At 41.8% G+C, this 16,791-nt stretch overlaps 4 protein-coding genes across 4 annotated transcripts; 2 read left to right on the forward strand and 2 right to left on the reverse strand.

Moving 5' to 3' along the window:
- Positions 1–1,175: 1,175 nt before the first annotated feature.
- Positions 1,176–4,230, forward strand: rhof (ras homolog family member F). The gene is made up of 5 exons (XM_053411851.1): positions 1,176–1,719; positions 1,856–1,943; positions 2,878–2,987; positions 3,305–3,439; positions 3,653–4,230. Exons 1-5 carry the CDS (start codon positions 1,585–1,587, stop codon positions 3,815–3,817), a joined length of 633 nt encoding a protein of 210 aa, XP_053267826.1. The 5' UTR covers positions 1,176–1,584; the 3' UTR covers positions 3,818–4,230.
- tmem120b (transmembrane protein 120B) lies at positions 4,217–12,330 on the reverse strand. Its single transcript, XM_053411847.1, has 12 exons — positions 12,183–12,330; positions 10,364–10,482; positions 9,247–9,363; positions 9,111–9,170; positions 8,929–9,024; positions 8,749–8,838; positions 8,448–8,513; positions 8,235–8,296; positions 7,547–7,639; positions 7,224–7,288; positions 6,881–6,949; positions 4,217–6,591 (listed from the first exon to the last, which is right to left on the reverse strand). Exons 1-12 carry the CDS (start codon positions 12,243–12,245, stop codon positions 6,475–6,477), a joined length of 1,017 nt encoding a protein of 338 aa, XP_053267822.1. The 5' UTR covers positions 12,246–12,330; the 3' UTR covers positions 4,217–6,474.
- On the forward strand, positions 12,190–14,985 carry morn3 (MORN repeat containing 3). The gene is made up of 6 exons (XM_053411848.1): positions 12,190–12,618; positions 13,589–13,758; positions 13,858–14,015; positions 14,106–14,265; positions 14,369–14,553; positions 14,662–14,985. The coding sequence occupies exons 2-6, from the start codon at positions 13,614–13,616 to the stop codon at positions 14,725–14,727; spliced, it is 714 nt and encodes a 237-aa protein (XP_053267823.1). The 5' UTR covers positions 12,190–12,618; positions 13,589–13,613; the 3' UTR covers positions 14,728–14,985.
- Positions 14,986–15,079: 94 nt separating this feature from the next.
- Positions 15,080–16,684, reverse strand: orai1b (ORAI calcium release-activated calcium modulator 1b). Its single transcript, XM_053411849.1, has 2 exons — positions 16,351–16,684; positions 15,080–16,240 (listed from the first exon to the last, which is right to left on the reverse strand). The coding sequence occupies exons 1-2, from the start codon at positions 16,492–16,494 to the stop codon at positions 15,683–15,685; spliced, it is 702 nt and encodes a 233-aa protein (XP_053267824.1). The 5' UTR covers positions 16,495–16,684; the 3' UTR covers positions 15,080–15,682.
- Positions 16,685–16,791: the final 107 nt, after the last annotated feature.

Raw genomic sequence — 16,791 nt, forward strand, 5'->3', positions numbered from 1 at the left:
CAACTAAATACATCCTTTCCCGGAACTGACCGAGGAAATTTAACCTTTAGATTTGACTTTGTAGCCTACGATGGTTTGAATATTTCTCAGCGACTAGACTCTAGACACTGAATCTAGATTAATCTCCCAAGCATTGTTGTGCTTTCTGAATAAGCACGCTGAGTCTTGATAATCGGCTCTCTCCTGACACCCATGGTGGTCAAACCACATATTCCCAAATTTAAGATTAAAATGTAATTTCATTGCACACAATGATATGTTCAGGACATCTCGGGCATCCAGGTTATTGGATAAGCAGTGGTAACAGAAAAGGCAACAATGAATAAAATCACACTGCATGTCCTGTTGTCCTTGATACTATCTAACCATGATTACAACATTCAACCCTATTTATAAACTGAAGCTGTGTTAAAGAGAAATCTCACTTAATGTCAAACATGTCTTAGAAGTCATCTTGCTCTAAAGTAGCTTGTCTCCTTCAGCCTTCCATAACAAAAAGAAAAAAACAGTATAGTGGTATTCGACAGTATCGCTGCATTATCTCCAAACTAATCACTTCATTCTGCTCGGTGCTGCTGGATAAGATTCCTGAACGTCACACGCTGGGATGAGAGAAAGAGAGAGAGAGAGAGAGAGAGAAGCTTGTCCTGACGCCCAATCTGTGATGTCACTGGCGTGTTCAGCAGCACCGAGTGAAAGGAGAAAGAACATTTTTGCTGTAACCACGAGGATTCAAACCAATGACGTGAATGGATGCTACCATTATTTGTATATAACCCAATCACAACGTGGTCAAATGGTGTTTTCGGAGGTATATATTTAAACAATACAAATTTTATTATATACTATGATACACTGATATTTAATGGATGACAATTAAAGGATTTTTTACCATAAAGATTCAAACGTGTATATATTCAAGTGACCTGAGAGAGGTAAGGCAAAGTTCACATAAGACACCAACTCCAGTACATCTAGTACTCGTACTCTAAACTAAAAGGTACAAGACACTCATTCATCTCATTCACTGTCACCAGAGAATCTCCAGGCCCCACATGACTTCCCAGTTAACCATCTGAACATACTTGCCGTGAACACATCAACAATACTTGCTGACTTATCTCCAGTGTAAGAGGAACCTTTTCAGTGTAATCTCTCATGCACACTTCTGTGGACGGAGGCAGTACTTCACATCAAGCCCCCACCCAGTTTTTAATGAAAGAGGAAAGCACAGGCAATAGAGGAAGTAGGTGCAGCCACACTCAGATGCTGCTGCATTATTCATACCCCAGAGATGCTGCCTCATTGAGCAGCGTGGCCACGGGACAGGGGAGAAGCGTGGAGTGTGGGGGGGGGGGGGGTCGACTGCAGACAGCCTCGGTGTGACAGGAACAGGAAGTGGTGAGGAGGCCGAGCTGTACCTGGTAAACCATGAGGCTCGTCTGTTCCTCTCTCATAACACAAGCCTGCAAACCATCTCAGCCTTTCCAAATAAAGATTCACCATGTGTCTAAGCTGAATCTGGAGGGAGCGTCTTCAGCCCTGTCCCGACTGGCACCTGTGTGACTGGTGCTGGAGGTCGACATGACACAGAACAGTGCGGGGACTGGTAATGGCACCACGAAGAAGGGAGATGAACTCAAAATTGTGATTGTTGGAGATGGAGGCTGCGGGAAAACATCTCTTCTGCTCGTTTATGCTCGAGGAAATTTTCCAGAGGTAAGGGATGCTGTGTCATACAGTGATAATGTCCTTTTGCAAGACTAGATACACTTAAAAAATGTGACCTAGGAAAGAATAAGTCAATTCATGGCTGTACCCTAAAAGCAGCATATTCTCCTTGTCTCAAAAACAGAAATATGCTCCATCAGTGTTTGAAAAATATGTCAGCACCATCTCTCTCGGAGGAAAAGAGATACAGCTCAACCTGTATGACACAGCCGGTAAGAATCACATCCGTGTTGAACTTTCATGAAGTCTCAGTCCATTTAACATGAAGCGAAAAAACAGCAGTTTGGGGATGTTGAACAACACACTGTGTTAACTGCCAGGAGTATGTATAATATATCTGTGCAGATAAAGAGCACACACACACACACACACACTAACTTAGAGGTCAGTCACTGATGTTTACTGCCGGTGTTGGAGGAATTATTTTAGAGTGTCTTATCTTTTCAGATATTAAAGTTCAGGCATCTCGACACTGTGCGTTGTGTCTTTATCTGGTTGTTCTGACACGCAGGGACACAGAGGAAGTGGTAAAGGTCGACATTAACCTCAGAGCATCATCTGAATCGTCTCTCTAGAAGTCACAAACTGGTTGAAACTACGAACAAGCTGTAGTGAAGACAAATGTACAGAAAGTTTATAAAACTAGTCAGACTGTGAGATGTTAAGGTGTCTGATTGAATTTGAATTAATCAGTATATCATTTATCTGGATAAAGTTCCCCTACAATTAATTCAAGTTAAAGAAAATACATTTGGCACATAAAGGCTGAGAAAAAAGTCTTTTGTTTTATTAGTGGTTAAAAAACTAGGTAAAGACAAAATGTCCACTCATTTCACAACATGAAGTGTCTCTGTGGGACATAAAACATGAATTTGCCATGGAAGATAAGTGTTTTAAAGTCATTGCATGTTCAGGAAAACCCATGACAGTAAGTCTTGACACTTTATCTTTAGTATAAGAGCAGCAGGGTGCTTTACATCAGCGGAAAGGAAGCTGGGGCCAGGATGTGGTTTTATTCGTCGCCTCCGACTTTGTAACACATGTTGCATCTTGAAGCTCAGGCCGTTGCAGCCTGCACAAAATGTACACTTATAAATGGTAACTTATCTTTCAGCTAACAATTAGTTTTCATCTTCCTTTTTCTAGGACAGGAAGACTATGACAGACTGAGACCGCTCTCTTACCAAGAGGCCGACCTGATCCTGGTCTGCTTCGACGTGACCAACCCAACCAGCTTTGAGAATGTCCTGATAAAGGTAATCACCTCTGCAGACCATTGACCGACACACAGGGTTCCACATAGAGGCAAACAGAAACAACAATGTGCCCGTTCAACTGGAGTTTCAGGTTTGCTGTTCAAATTCAGTTTGTAAATGATTGTCAGAGTCTGGTTTGTTTGTGCCGGCTGCATTCTTTGAGCCATGATTAACTCATGAAGGCCTGGACGTTGACCCCATGACTCCTCTCAGTGCAAACAGAGGGAGAAGTGCTGCCAAAGAAAGTTAAATAGAGCAGACGTACAGAATTCCATCTCAGCGTGCGAGACAGTTAATTATTTCCCTTCTAACGTCAGTGGTTCCCTGAGGTGAAGCATTTCTGTCAGGACATACCGGTCATCCTGATTGGCTGCAAGACCGACCTCCGGAAGGACAAGGAGTGTGCGAGGAAGCTGAAGGCCTCGAGTCTGTCTCCCATCACATACACGCAGGTAAGACATGAAGACGTGTGCAGGCGTTGATCTGTGGAAAGAGGCCTTCTCAGCCCGAGGTCACAGGATATGAACTGCAGCACGATGCACCACAGCTAGAAGCTTAAACCACTTTTAACTGTACAACAGCCAAATGAATGGAAATGCACATTTATCTTTCTTTATTGCCTTACTCTCACAGGCATAGAATCTAATTCTTGGTTTTGGATGTAGGGTGAGGAGATCCGGCAGCAGATGAACGCAGAGCTCTACCTCGAGTGCTCGGCCAAGTATCAGGAGCACGTAGAGGACATTTTCAGAGAGGCCGCCAAAAAGGCTCTGGCCTACTGTCGGAAAAAAAACAAGTGCAGGAGGAAGAAGGCCTGTGTGGTTTTGTGAAGTGTAAAGGGACGGAGCCTCGAGGAGCCCACTCTGCAGACGAGGCCCCACAGGTGATGACTTCATGAAGACACCAAGAGATGGTTCAGTTCCTGCAAGTTGAGGCACCACTGAGTCATGAGTTCGTCTCCTTTAACCGAAAGTGATGCAACAGGAAAGTATATTTTGCAAGAAATGGCCGGGTGGAGATATGTGCAAGTCTTACATAACTTGAATGAAATCAATATAGATTTTTTTACAGATATATTTTAGTAATTTTCAAAAGAAAAAGCGTTATACGGTTTGTTTTATTGGAGAAATTTGCAGTCAGCTCTTATGTAATACATTTTCCACAGGTTTTTATAGGATCATTTAAATGTCTGCACCGTTTAAATGGGGTTCGGTAGAAAACAAGCACCCTTTAAAATATAATTGATAATGGATCTGTAGCTTTAAATCTTAAGAAAAAAGGAGGGTTAGTTCATTTTCAGTAAAAACTAAACATTGGCTTCGAATGTTTTCACTTCAACTGAAGCTCTAATCTTTGCCAACAGTGCCCACCAGTGTTAAAAACTTGGAATGCATCAGAGTCGAGTCACAAAGGCAACACTGAATTCAAATAAGTTGCTTTATGTTTGATTGAAGAAACAGAAATAGCAATTACGGGTTTTTAATTTTAAATATTTCTTTACAAGAATGTACACAGAGAAATTGTCAACCGTCTCGTCACTGATCGTGTTCAGGCACCAGCTACAGATTCAAGAAGATTGATGAAAACATTTATTTAGCATCGGCTACATCATAAAAACAAGGAAGTCTTTCACTGTGTTGTGCATCCTGGCAGCTCATGTAACATTTTAGTCTGTAACTCGTCAAACATCAATAAAAGTGATATGTAAATACTGTGACCCTCCTCAGCAGCACTACTGTATGAAAAGGGGGAGGGGGGAGGAGAAAAAAAAAAAAAAGACAATTTCGGTCTTTGGATTTTCAAAATAAAAGAAGCAGGGCAGTGTTTTGCTGTGACAGGCTTGAGGGGGAATAAGGCAACAGAGACCCGACACCACTACAGCTGTTCGTTTGAACCCACCGCCCCCCCGGACAAAAACACCCTCGAGTGCCATTTTTAAACATGAAAGCATGAAATGTGAACCAGACACCAAGACAATGAACGAGAGTAAAAGCCATGGAAGTGGCCATTAATTAATTAATTATAAATATTTAATTTATTACGTCTACTTGAATAAAATAAAAATAATCCAGCACATGATTATTCATCAGTGTGCGTCGTAGCCTCACAGTACCAGTGCTAATAGCAGCGTTTGATCATTACGTCTTTCTGCATCACTACAGAAGGAAATGGGAACGGTAGCAGCACAGTGATGACAAATCCAAAAAACTCTGCATGACCTTTGAGACAAAACGTTTCTTACTCTCTAAGCTCTTCCTACACAAGTTAAAATTTGAGAGTGAAACACGATAGACCTACTTATACATTACAATTTGTTAGCATTATGCTAATGATATCATAAAATGGAACCGCTAGAGAGTGAGTCACATGAAAACCTTGCGAGGCCACCAAGTTTTTTTTAAGTGTGAGCCAGAGTTTAGGGATTGGATCACACACACATTTATGCAAACACTACCTAACGGGAACAACAGTGCTGCGTTCTAACATCACACAAATTTGTTTTAAGGAAGCTGAAGGTAACCTGCTTTGGAAGTATCAAGTCTGTTTTTTTTTTTTTTTTTATTAAATCTATTTGACTGAGAACAAAAGTTTAGTTAGAAATAAAATAAACAAGGAACAACACCGGTTAGCAGTGCAACAGCTCGATGGGGAGTTTGGGAACTACTCGTTAAAGAAATGAAGCGCGGTTCCAATTTGAACATGTCCACGTTTTGACTGAGACAAAGAGAGTTGCTACTTCACAGAAGTATGAACATAACAGACGTTAAGTCCTCAAAAGGCAAATTACAGACGGGTGATAAATTAGAGGAAAACCTGGAAAGAAAGGACGATGCCCAAATCCACAGAGAGCACATTGAATGTTTTGACGAGTAGGAGAATGATGTGAATCATTAGCCGTGGCCTTCACAGTCAACAGAACTCACAGCTATCACGATGAACACCAAAAGAGGGAATATATTTTTGCTGAGGGAGTTTTTTTTTCCTCCAGTCGTATCTCGAAACTTGTAGAATCAATGCCGAGCCACACTGAAGCCAGTCTGGTGGTTGACACAATTTGCTTTTCCTTTAAATTTGTCACCCGTCTGTATATTGACGCTACCTGCCTGCTTTTTCAGTTGCATATGATTTGAACAAAGGCTCCCAGACAGACTCACATACACCGACACTCAAATACAACGCATTCTTTCCACTCACTTTGTTTTATGTACAAGATAAAGCAACAAAACGGCTCATCCTTAGAAAAGGTGAACGACGCTTTGTGTTGAGACCGACCGAGCAGCGACACAAACAACGAGTCAATAGAAAGCAGAAAGCCTGATCTCCAGATTCTCCGGCGGGAGCTCGCTGGCGGAATCGAAGCCCGGGAGAAGCTTCGTCTTCTCCCGGCCCGATCGTACTGGGGTCAGTCTCACAAGCCATCTGTGCCTGTTGCTTCAAAGTTACTGGCCGTTTGGAAGAATTTGAGGCGTCTCGTTGAGTTTATGTCTCAGTCAGTTTTTTGCCCCTTTTCCTGGTTTTGCTGGATTTTCTGGTGGACGACTTTTACAGTGGTGAGAAAGTTTCCCAGGAACAGGATGAGAAACGTCAATGCCAACATAAACACCTGAAAGGGGACAAAGCAGAATCTGTTTTATTTCAAGACAAGTGTGAACAAGCATTTTTCCGAACATGGCCATGTCTCCATTTCAGAATGTAGCTGGGTGAGGGCATGTTGGAGGGAAAACAGAACACAAACTAACAAAGTTCACAGTAATAAAGTCAGTGTGTGTGTTCAGAAATCAAGTCCCTGATGTCCACACGAGGACCCAAATGTGTTGTACTTTCAAGTCTTGCTATTTAACCAATGGCTTCAGGTTTCATTTGTTATTTGGATGTGCCAATGCGATCCTTACCTGCCACTCTTTACAGTCTTCATGTCCTGCCAAGCGAAACAGGGTCACCGAGTTGTACAGCTGCCAAAACTACAAAGGAACAGGAGGCCCGGCCGTTTAGAATGTTTCTGCACACTATAGCTGCACAAGATAATATTCCTTTTATTCGCATCTTTCTCCTTATCCAATACAAGAAAAACTCTTTGTTAAACTACATGCTCTTTAAACATACACGTTTATGAAGTTAATAAAATTCAGGAGTAAAATGTTTTACACCCTCTTTCTGATTTAAAACTAAAGTGATAAAGCTGCGGTTTGATCTCAAACTATAGAAAATATAAATGAAAGACAGGTTTAGACTTACATGTCCAAAAAAGAGGCATGGCAAAAGAAACGTGAGGCCTCTCCACATCCAGGACTGGAATCCCTCTGCAGAGACACAGAACAATTGTAACAACCAGGCACAGATGATCCCTGTGCTCTCTCTCTCTGACCTCAGAGCAGCCAACTCACTGAGGCCTCACTCACTCAAGATCCTGTTTCAAACATCTTTTGTGTGGCAACAACTGTCTCCATCGCTCACCTTTACCCTATTTTCACCCCACCCCCCCTCAGACGCCACGTTCCAAATGGCTCAGGAGTTCAAACGATTAAAATGACAACCACCCAAAATAGCTGCCAACTCACCCACTGTGAGGTCCAGCTGATTCCTCTCTCCCAGGGCTCGCAGCCGGTACAAGCAGCCGCTCTGGTAGTAATACTGGAGGAACTGAACGAAGCCTGGGGGACAAAGGGATGATCGCAATCAAGTTACCACCCCCGTAAAATAAAAGTAAAAAACACCAAGTAGAAGTCTGTGATGAGAAGCTTTACACTATAATTATCTTAAAACAAAAGTAAACACAACTAAAGAACAGCACAATTTGACATAAACACTCAAACCATAACCACACAGACCCATCACATTAGCCGAACCATGTGATAAACTGAGCAGTGACTCTAACCACTAGTGTGGGACCAGTCTTCCCTTCTCTATTCTGGTGAAACTGAAGACTCAAACAAACATTTGTGTAATTGACAGTAGTGGTAGAACATCTGTGCTAAATCATTGTTTCTCTGCAGAGTCATAGTAGGATTCCTGCTAAAGTCTAACCTGAGCCATCATATCTTTATTGTATAGCTACATCACATTTTAATGGTAAAATGCTGAGGTGAGTATCTTTTATGAAATAAAGTTTTGAATTCTAATATAAAAAAAGTACAGATCTGAGTAGTAGTTGAAAACATCCAAAATGTGGAAAAGTTAGTTATTTTTTTTCAAAGTTGTAAAGAAGGAAAGCTTCACATTAACCTGGCAAAAAAATAAAATTCTTACTCTGATATATAGAGAAAGCAAGAAACTGGCTTCTGAACATCTGATACATGGCCCCCTCCGGCCTGTGAGGAGACAAGGTAAAAGAAACCGATTAAGATCAACACCTACATTTGTCTTAATGGAAAGAATTCAGGATTAGGTCAATAGTCCGATTATTGGTGCCTGTGTAAATGTGGTCACTGTATTGTGATACCATCAAAAGACATAACTCACCAGGTCAGCATTACACCAGACAGAAAGGTGGACACATAATGGTGAGACACCCACCAACCTTTGATTCTGAGTGAGGAGACAAAACAAACAAAAAAAAAGACATGAATACACGTTCAAACTGTAACTCAAGAATTCAACAAGCACTTCTTCCAAGTTATAAAATCATATCGACGTAGAGCTATAGTACATTTTACTTGCAACTAAACAGAAAATAGAAATAAAAAAAGGAACAAGTGCTCCCGCAGGTTTACACGACAGTTTCCACCGACTGCAGAGTGACAGGACTGATGCTGCAACACACCTGGAGCCATTGCTCATGAGGATGCTTTCCCTTATGGTCAAGGTGCAGTAGTACCACACCAGCAAAAAGTTGAAGATTTCATCAGTGACACTAAACAAAAAAGGGAGAGAAAATGAAATAGTGAGCAACTCTGTTGACATCCACAACAGTAACGCTTCAGGGGGATGATAAGAATCGTACCGATAGTTGAGAACGAAGAGGCAGGTTATGGCTCCAAACATCAGGATTATTGTCATGTACAGCTTGAACTTCTCGTACTCATCTTTGTAGGCAAATCTATGTCAATACATAGGAGACGAGTAGACAATGAGCGACGCACAACAAACACACAAATCTAGTCCCAGAACGAACACTTAACATACTTTGCCTGGTTGCTGAGAAGTGTTACGTTCACGTTGCCCAGGACCAAATTGAGGTACAGTCTAGAAACAGAAGAAGGCAACAATGTTAATATAAAAACATTTGAGAAACTAAAAGTGACATTGACGAAATACTGACCCGTTCCTCTTCGGCAAATATGCCTCCATATCAAAAAAGACATTTTCTTTCTCTTTGATTTGTGTTTTGATGTCCGCGATCAGCTTCAGTTCTTTCTCGTCACACGTTTTCGCACATCTGTAAAGAGCAGACAAGATGGTGGTGAGTGGGGAAGTAAACAAGAGGAAGAAAATCTGAATCCTCCAGTATAATACTACTAGTGACCTTTAAACTGCTCTTATCTAAACGCAAGTAGTTTTACACAGAGCAGTAAATTGAAACAAAGCAACAGAGTTAATACATTTACAGTATTTTGCACCGTAGTCCGAATAAAAACAAAAACCACGTCACCAAAAAAAGTTCCAGTAATTGCCATGAATGTAATCCCACCAAAACTGTGATAGTCAACATAATCAATAAGATTTATGTTAGGCAATATGGACGGTCACGAAAATTAGTAAAAGCTCTATTTTAAGAAGAGAATTAAAAAAGGAGGTTACAGATTCCGCTGACCTGATTTGCTCAGGCAGCTTGTTCCAGAGTTTCAAGACTGACTGCATATTTCTTACTAAACCCGCCTGTTTTGGAATGAGCCGTTTTCTTGGCCTGGGTAATGCCGGTTGCTGCTTTCTTTCTGAAACTTACAGGGACCTGCAGTAATTGAGCCGATTGACCAGTTTATTCAAAGTTCAGGGAACCACGACCTGGAGAATCAGATGCCGTTGCCGGCCACATCATTTATTTTGACATGGCATGTGTATTGTTGAGTGGGAAGCCGATAGGATTTGAGATACAAGAGCCACAGAACAATTTCTGGACATTTGTGTCAAAATGAGTTATGATAATTCTGTGTGTCATAGAACAAGCAGCTGGAAGTACATTTATTTACAAATGTGACAATAAATGAATATTGTTAAGTTGGAAAAACCATGAACTTTTCCTCTACTACTTGTCATTTCATACATGGTGACTGTGAACGGTAATAAACATGTTTCTTAGCATTAGATTGGCTGCACAACCATTTTCTTGAATGAAAGTTTGACAAACTAGCTGATGATCTGGGCAGCGATGCATCTATAGACTCACAGTAAAAAACAAACATGCAGTGTTCTACATTGACCGTTATGGTAATACTTACTTGCTCAAGCTGTACCTCAGGTCCTTTAGGCTTTTTCTCTGTTTACTGATGGAGCTGCTGCACGTTGTCTGAAGATTGGTGAGCTCCTCAAGCTTGTGTCTGTATACTTTGTGACTTTCCTGTGGATCAGACAAATGCACAAAGTGAACCAAAGGAAATCTGTAAGATGAGGAACGTCTTCCGACTGAGGAATGGACAATAAACAAAATGATAGTGATGACGGATGGAAAATTACACCCATTTCTCTTATGCAGATTGAAGTTTATCTTAACCTCATACAAATCTTTTCCAAGCTTCAAATATTCAGTCAACACTGAAAAGCTCCTGGTGAATAGAGATTGAGACAGAAATGCTTCATGCTGTGAAAATATTGTTTATTTCTCAGTACACACAGCCATGATTCTTATGTGGTGAAATATTAAAATGCCTGCTCACGTGCATTTGTGTCAGAAGACCAGACAACAGGTTCCCAACTTTTTTCAGAGAGCTCTTGACTTCATAGTATCTCCAACACTTAGTCACATCTTAACTCTTGAAACATCTAGATGTTATCTTGTCGAGCAGGACTTTCAAGAATCAAGACACCAAAAAGGGCCATTCTTTGATAAATACTTTTATTGTATTTCTAGATCCCCAAAATGTAAAATACTGGATTATTCACCAAATAAAACCCTGGTTTCTTTAGGCTATGGACTAAATGAGCAATCACTCGTCTGCTGTTACTTTGTGCAATCCATGCTTTCAACTTTGTCACACTTTGGAAAGCAGAGAGAGATCCTGGCCTTTCGGGAGGAAAGGTAAACCGACCAATAGTCACACTGATCTTTGTGTTTACAATAGAAGTAGATCACACAAGTTCTTTCTTCTTTCTCCTCTTAACAGTAATGTCAACATGCACATGGCCAACTGGAGAGGGAGGCATCGCGCCAGAGGTTCACTAAAGATCGATCAAACAAACAGTTTAAAAAACCAGAAGCACACACAGACTTTACTCTGACAAGCTGCGAATGTTAAGACTTCAAAAATGTGGAGGGCTGCAGCCGACTGCCAGTGAGAGACAGGTGGATAACGTGACTTCCGTGATTCACCACCACATCGGAGCTGCTCTGGAGAGAATCCCTGGGGAGCTTGACAGTCACCTCCATCATGTCTCCCAGCGGAGAAGCTCCAGATTGTGTATCATCATGATAGCAACACCGATCCATGTCTCATATGTGTGATACTGCCCTGAGGAGAGGACTCTCTCTCTCTCTCTCTCTTTCTTTCTTTGGGCTTTGCTGCTTCAAAGTAAAACATAACCTAGCCTTCTTGTACTGTTTTCAAGTTAGCCTGCTAGCTAACCTGAGCTAGCTTGGCAGGGCTGCACAGTGCTGCGTTCAGGGACCACAATATCATTTACTTTAGCAAATAACAACAAAAGCTAACACTTGCACTTGACCACCTGTAACTTGTGACTTCTGAAGGAACAAATATATATACAGTCCCCAGTTTCCACAGGGCTGCGGAGTGGGGGCTAGCCAACTCCCAGTGGCTGCTCATTAGCTTCATCTCACTCCAGCAGCAAGAACAAGCTAATTGTTGCTAACGCCAGCTGCTAAAGCACAGGGATGTTACAGGGAAGTGAAACACAAGATGCATCAAAGCTAACAACAGTAGCTGTAGCTCGGAGCTGCGAATGAATGGCGGTCACAGAGGGGAAGCTCCAGCCAAAGTGAGGGAGCCCCTCTGCGCACAGCTAGCTCCAATCCACGAGCACCTTCAGCTACTCAATCCACCGGGGTCGGTGTGGTGACCCCCCCTCGGAGTGTTTCTCCATCACCTGTAGTTGCTGGTGCTCCTCGTCGATCTCCTCCCACTCCGTCTGGAACTTGGGTTTGGACATGGCGCTGCAGCCGCTGCGGTGGAGGGGAGGACGGGATGCTTCTCTCCGGGTCACTCGAGCAGACGCTGCTTTTAAATGGACTGCAAGGCGCATGCGCACATCACACGCCACAGTCACACGTTTAAACCACACTAAAATAATCACATAACAATCCATTACGTGTCAACTCAACCCGGAAGACGCGTTTGAATGTGATTTTAAAATAACTCTTAATATCATTTATTTTTAAGGTCATTTTTAAACTGAGCCATCCGGTAAACATCTGTGTTGCTAGGATACAGCTGCTACCTTATAACCAGTGTTGGTTTGTTCCCGAAGCTTCACGACCTGAGTTGGTTTAGTCGAAGAAAGTAAACTCCAACACAACAACAAGGTACAAGTACTTTTTTTTGTTAGTGTCTGATTCGCTAAACTCACGTGGGTTTTAAGCATAGACTGTATGGTTTTAAGTTATAGTGCTGTTTGTCAGTGGGGTGAATAGCAAGTGCTAGCCAGCCTCCAAGTAATGCTGCTAAATGTGAGTTCATGTGCATTTGTTTGCACCACTTGCAACATTTAATCAGCAATGTCTTTGTAAAAAACAATGAATGCAATAGAAGCACCTGTGATCTCAGGACCTGATGCAACAGCTGAGACATCTTCTTAATGAATCCTTGAAGTGTTATTTTATATAGTTTAAAGTCTATAATAAGTCACAAACAAGTGTTAATCTTTCAGTTGAACCCTTTCATACACAACATGGGTCAAAAGTGACCCGGCTTGTTTTTTCTTTTGTTACTTTTTGAATAAAAAACATTTTTGTATCACTACCCTTCTAATGCACAACATGGGGCAAAAATGACCCCTATTAATTTCCTGTGTTACTTCATGCTAGAGTGTCTCTTTGTTATATTTTAGAAATAAATGTATTTGATCATTTAATATTCTAATTATTCATTAAATATTTTGTTTTTGATGACCACAAATCATTATTTTCCTTTCTTGCTTATTTTCCGTTATTACCAAACGCGAATTTAGTATTTCTATATCAGTTTTACACACATGGGTCACAAATGAACCATACATTATGTATTCACTATGGAACACCTCCCATTCATTTCACAAAGCTGCTTTTGCACATCTGATGCATGTAAGTATTATTTTACAATCCATTACTATTGACAAAAATAAATATGTACACCACTTATTAACTTTCTAGGTAGATCAACAAAATAAAACTGGAAATAAAACAGTATATACCTTATTGACAGATTGATATGCATTGGAAAATCAAGTCTGTACTTGATGGCGTGGACCATTATGTGTGATTAGTGGGCGTGGCACTAATGTTTTCTATGTTGTAGGATTTTCAGCAAGCTGCCTCCAGCCATGCCGTTGGTCAAAACATCTCAGAAGACACTGTCACTTTCGAAGCTCTTGGATATGAAGTCACAGAAATGTGGACTGCGGCACACAGTTTTCTCGGCCAATGGGAATGAATACACTGGGGAGTGGCAGGACAACAACAAGCACGGTTAGATACTGTGTTGTGTTAGTGAATGTTTGGTTGTGGCTCATTATATAGGTTGATTACACTACAATTAAAATGTTTATGAATATTGATCTTTTCAAGGAATGGGAATTCAAGTTTGGAAGAAGTCTGGTGGTATTTATGAAGGAGAGTGGAGATTTGGAAAACAGGATGGATACGGCACTTACAGTGTAATGCAGCCAGAAACAAAGAAGTATGAGAGGAAGTACTTTGGAGATTGGAAAAATGGAAAGAAGCATGTGCGTATCCGATATACAGCCATATATGCAAATGATAACTAAGTGTAAATACACTGTGTGATATATTTTGTGTCAATTTTTATCCCTCAGGGGTACGGGAAATACTTGTATAGTAATTCTTCTGTCTATGACGGGGAGTGGAGTGAGGACCATCGGAGCGGCTGGGGGAGAATGTATTATGAGAATGGTGATGTCTACGAGGGAGAATGGATGGGGGATAAGAGCCACGGACAGGGCATCATTAGATTTGGTAAGAGCAGTGTGCTTTACATACACTTCAATCTAAAGCAGACTATAATTTAGTCAGTAAAGATTGTGATATTGAAATCTGGACTTTGCAATTTGTGTCCAAGCAAATGGAAACTGGTATGAAGGCGCGTGGCAAGATGGCAAGAAGAACGGTAATGGAAAGTTCAACTATTCTGATAAAGGCCGACTTTATGAAGGCTTTTGGGTGGATGGCGTAGCAAAATGTGGGACCCTGTCGGATTTGGGGAGGGATGTAACGCCAACTCCGAGCACGTATCAAATTCCACAGGTATGATATTCTGACTCTGGCTGATTTGACCAAACCACTTATTATCACTGCCAGGACAAGAGCAATGTTGTGGATAAAAACATGAATGTACAGTATCTTCTTTTACAGATCCAGCTGTTGGATATGGAGTTGGTTTTAAGGGAAGCCCAGTCAACCTACGCTGATCATTATTGATGAACAAGAGGATCAAGAGCAAGAATAGGTAGAGGGCTCTGAAGAAAAGAGAAGTGTGTAATTCCAATAAATATTCCACACAAGTCTAAATGTGATTATGCAGCATGCGTAAGGAGACAAGTGTTCTTTAAAATAATCCAGTGTCAGGAGAATGACTGAAAGTTCACCATCCAACAGGACTGGCACAGTTTGCTATAAGGCAAAAGGACAAACATCTGTGCTAAATATTGTGTAATAAATCTACTCATGAACTTCAAATGTTTGAGATGTGACTTGCTTAACCTGTGTCAATGATAGATAACATCAGATTGATAATAAATTCAAATTATTGTCTAAACTGTGAAACCTTGAATGACACTTGGTAAAAAAGTGTTTATTATAGTGCCACAGCCTGAGCTACAACATGTCAGCAAGCATACTCGTACCATACTCAAGTTTTGGCAGCTGTTGATCCAGTCTACGCAAAAAAATACAGGTGTTACAAATGCAAATAGTGAGCATTACAATAAATCGTGTGCACGGTGAACACAGAGGAAAGAGTTAAATACCTGTGGTTCATTAAAAACAGCAAAGTAACATATATAATAACCAAGACAGTCTTCACTGTCAAAACAGATACATAAAGGCAGCAGGTATCAGACAGGATTCCTAGTTATTGATCAGATTGTCTCTGCCATAATTTAAGAGATAAAATCAAGCAACTATCACAGTTAAGACTTTACATTTTCAAGCTACATGCGTCATGGTAGATTGGTGAGTTCACAGTTGATGACATTTCTTTTAGATATACAACTATTTTTACAAATGTAAATTTCACAACAAAGACGTGAGATATATATATCTTCATTCCTGTAAAAAAAAAAAAGAAGAAGAAAAAATTTAAAACCAATAACGAGGCTTCTGGTTTGGAGATATTCTAGGAGTTACACCATAGATTTGTCTCCACCATGCTTTCCTATGGGTAATGTGAGCTTGGAGACTGCAAAATGGAAGGGTCCCCTCTGTTGTCCAGCTCGTTCTGAAGCCTGGTGAGATTTGATAACTCCTCCAGCTCCTGAAACTGTCTGTCAGTCTTGTGGCTGACCAAGGAGCGGTAGAAGTGCACCGCAAAGACTATGAATATCAAACCGAAGGGGACCATGATGGAAGTGGAGGTGATCGCAGCAGCCACGCCGGACGACACCGTATTATTGCTGGACTTGAGGGGCTTGATGGGCAGGAACTTGACCCAGCAGAGGAGGACCACCTCGGCCAGGAAGAGCAGAGTACCGATGACGGTGGAGAAGGCCCAGGCCAGTTCAATGTGTCGGTGCATTCGCTCGTGCGGAGACTCCTTCACCGAGTTGAGGTTGTGGACGTTGCTGACCGCCTCGATGTTGGGCAGGATGCAGGTGCTGACCATCAGAGCGAAGAGGTGGACAGCCACGAGGACGGTGGTGCAGGCACTGAAGGCAATGAGGAGGGCAGGGGGGTAGGGGTAGCTGTTGTCCAGCTGCACTTCTACCATAGCAACCTGGAGAGGAGGAGAACAGGCAACACAACTTTATAAACATGTTATTACTCGGTAATAACGCGATTCATCCACAGAGGAGCGAACAGGGTGAGGTCTGGGGACAGCATTACCATGGCAAATCCGGAGAGCAGAGCTGATGTCCGGCTGGAAGCTTTGAGTTTAGCCCGACTCAGATACAGCTTCCTCCAGGACAGAGCCTGCAGCGAGTGCTCGTTCAGGCTCATGTCGTGTCTTTGTGTCCGGGGACTGGACATGCAGCGCCGGCGCAGTTACCTTCTTCTTACTCCTGTGCGCGACGGAAACAAGCGATCAACATGTCAACGTGTTCACCCACGATACATTTACCCTCGCCTTGAACTGCGGAAGCGGTTTGTGTCGTTCACCGCCGGTCTGCACAGCGTGTCTGCACCTTAGATTACCCAGAAGCCAGCGCGCTCACAGAACAACATCCGCTGCTGAGAGGTTGGAGTGGACCAAATGGAGGCTAGCTCTTAGCTTAGCCTTTATATAAGAGTTCAAATTGATTCAAGTTAAATAAATAAAATACCATT

Source organism: Pleuronectes platessa, chromosome 19 (genome assembly GCF_947347685.1).
Source record: "Pleuronectes platessa chromosome 19, fPlePla1.1, whole genome shotgun sequence".
In the NCBI taxonomy this organism is placed as follows: domain Eukaryota; kingdom Metazoa; phylum Chordata; class Actinopteri; order Pleuronectiformes; family Pleuronectidae; genus Pleuronectes; species Pleuronectes platessa.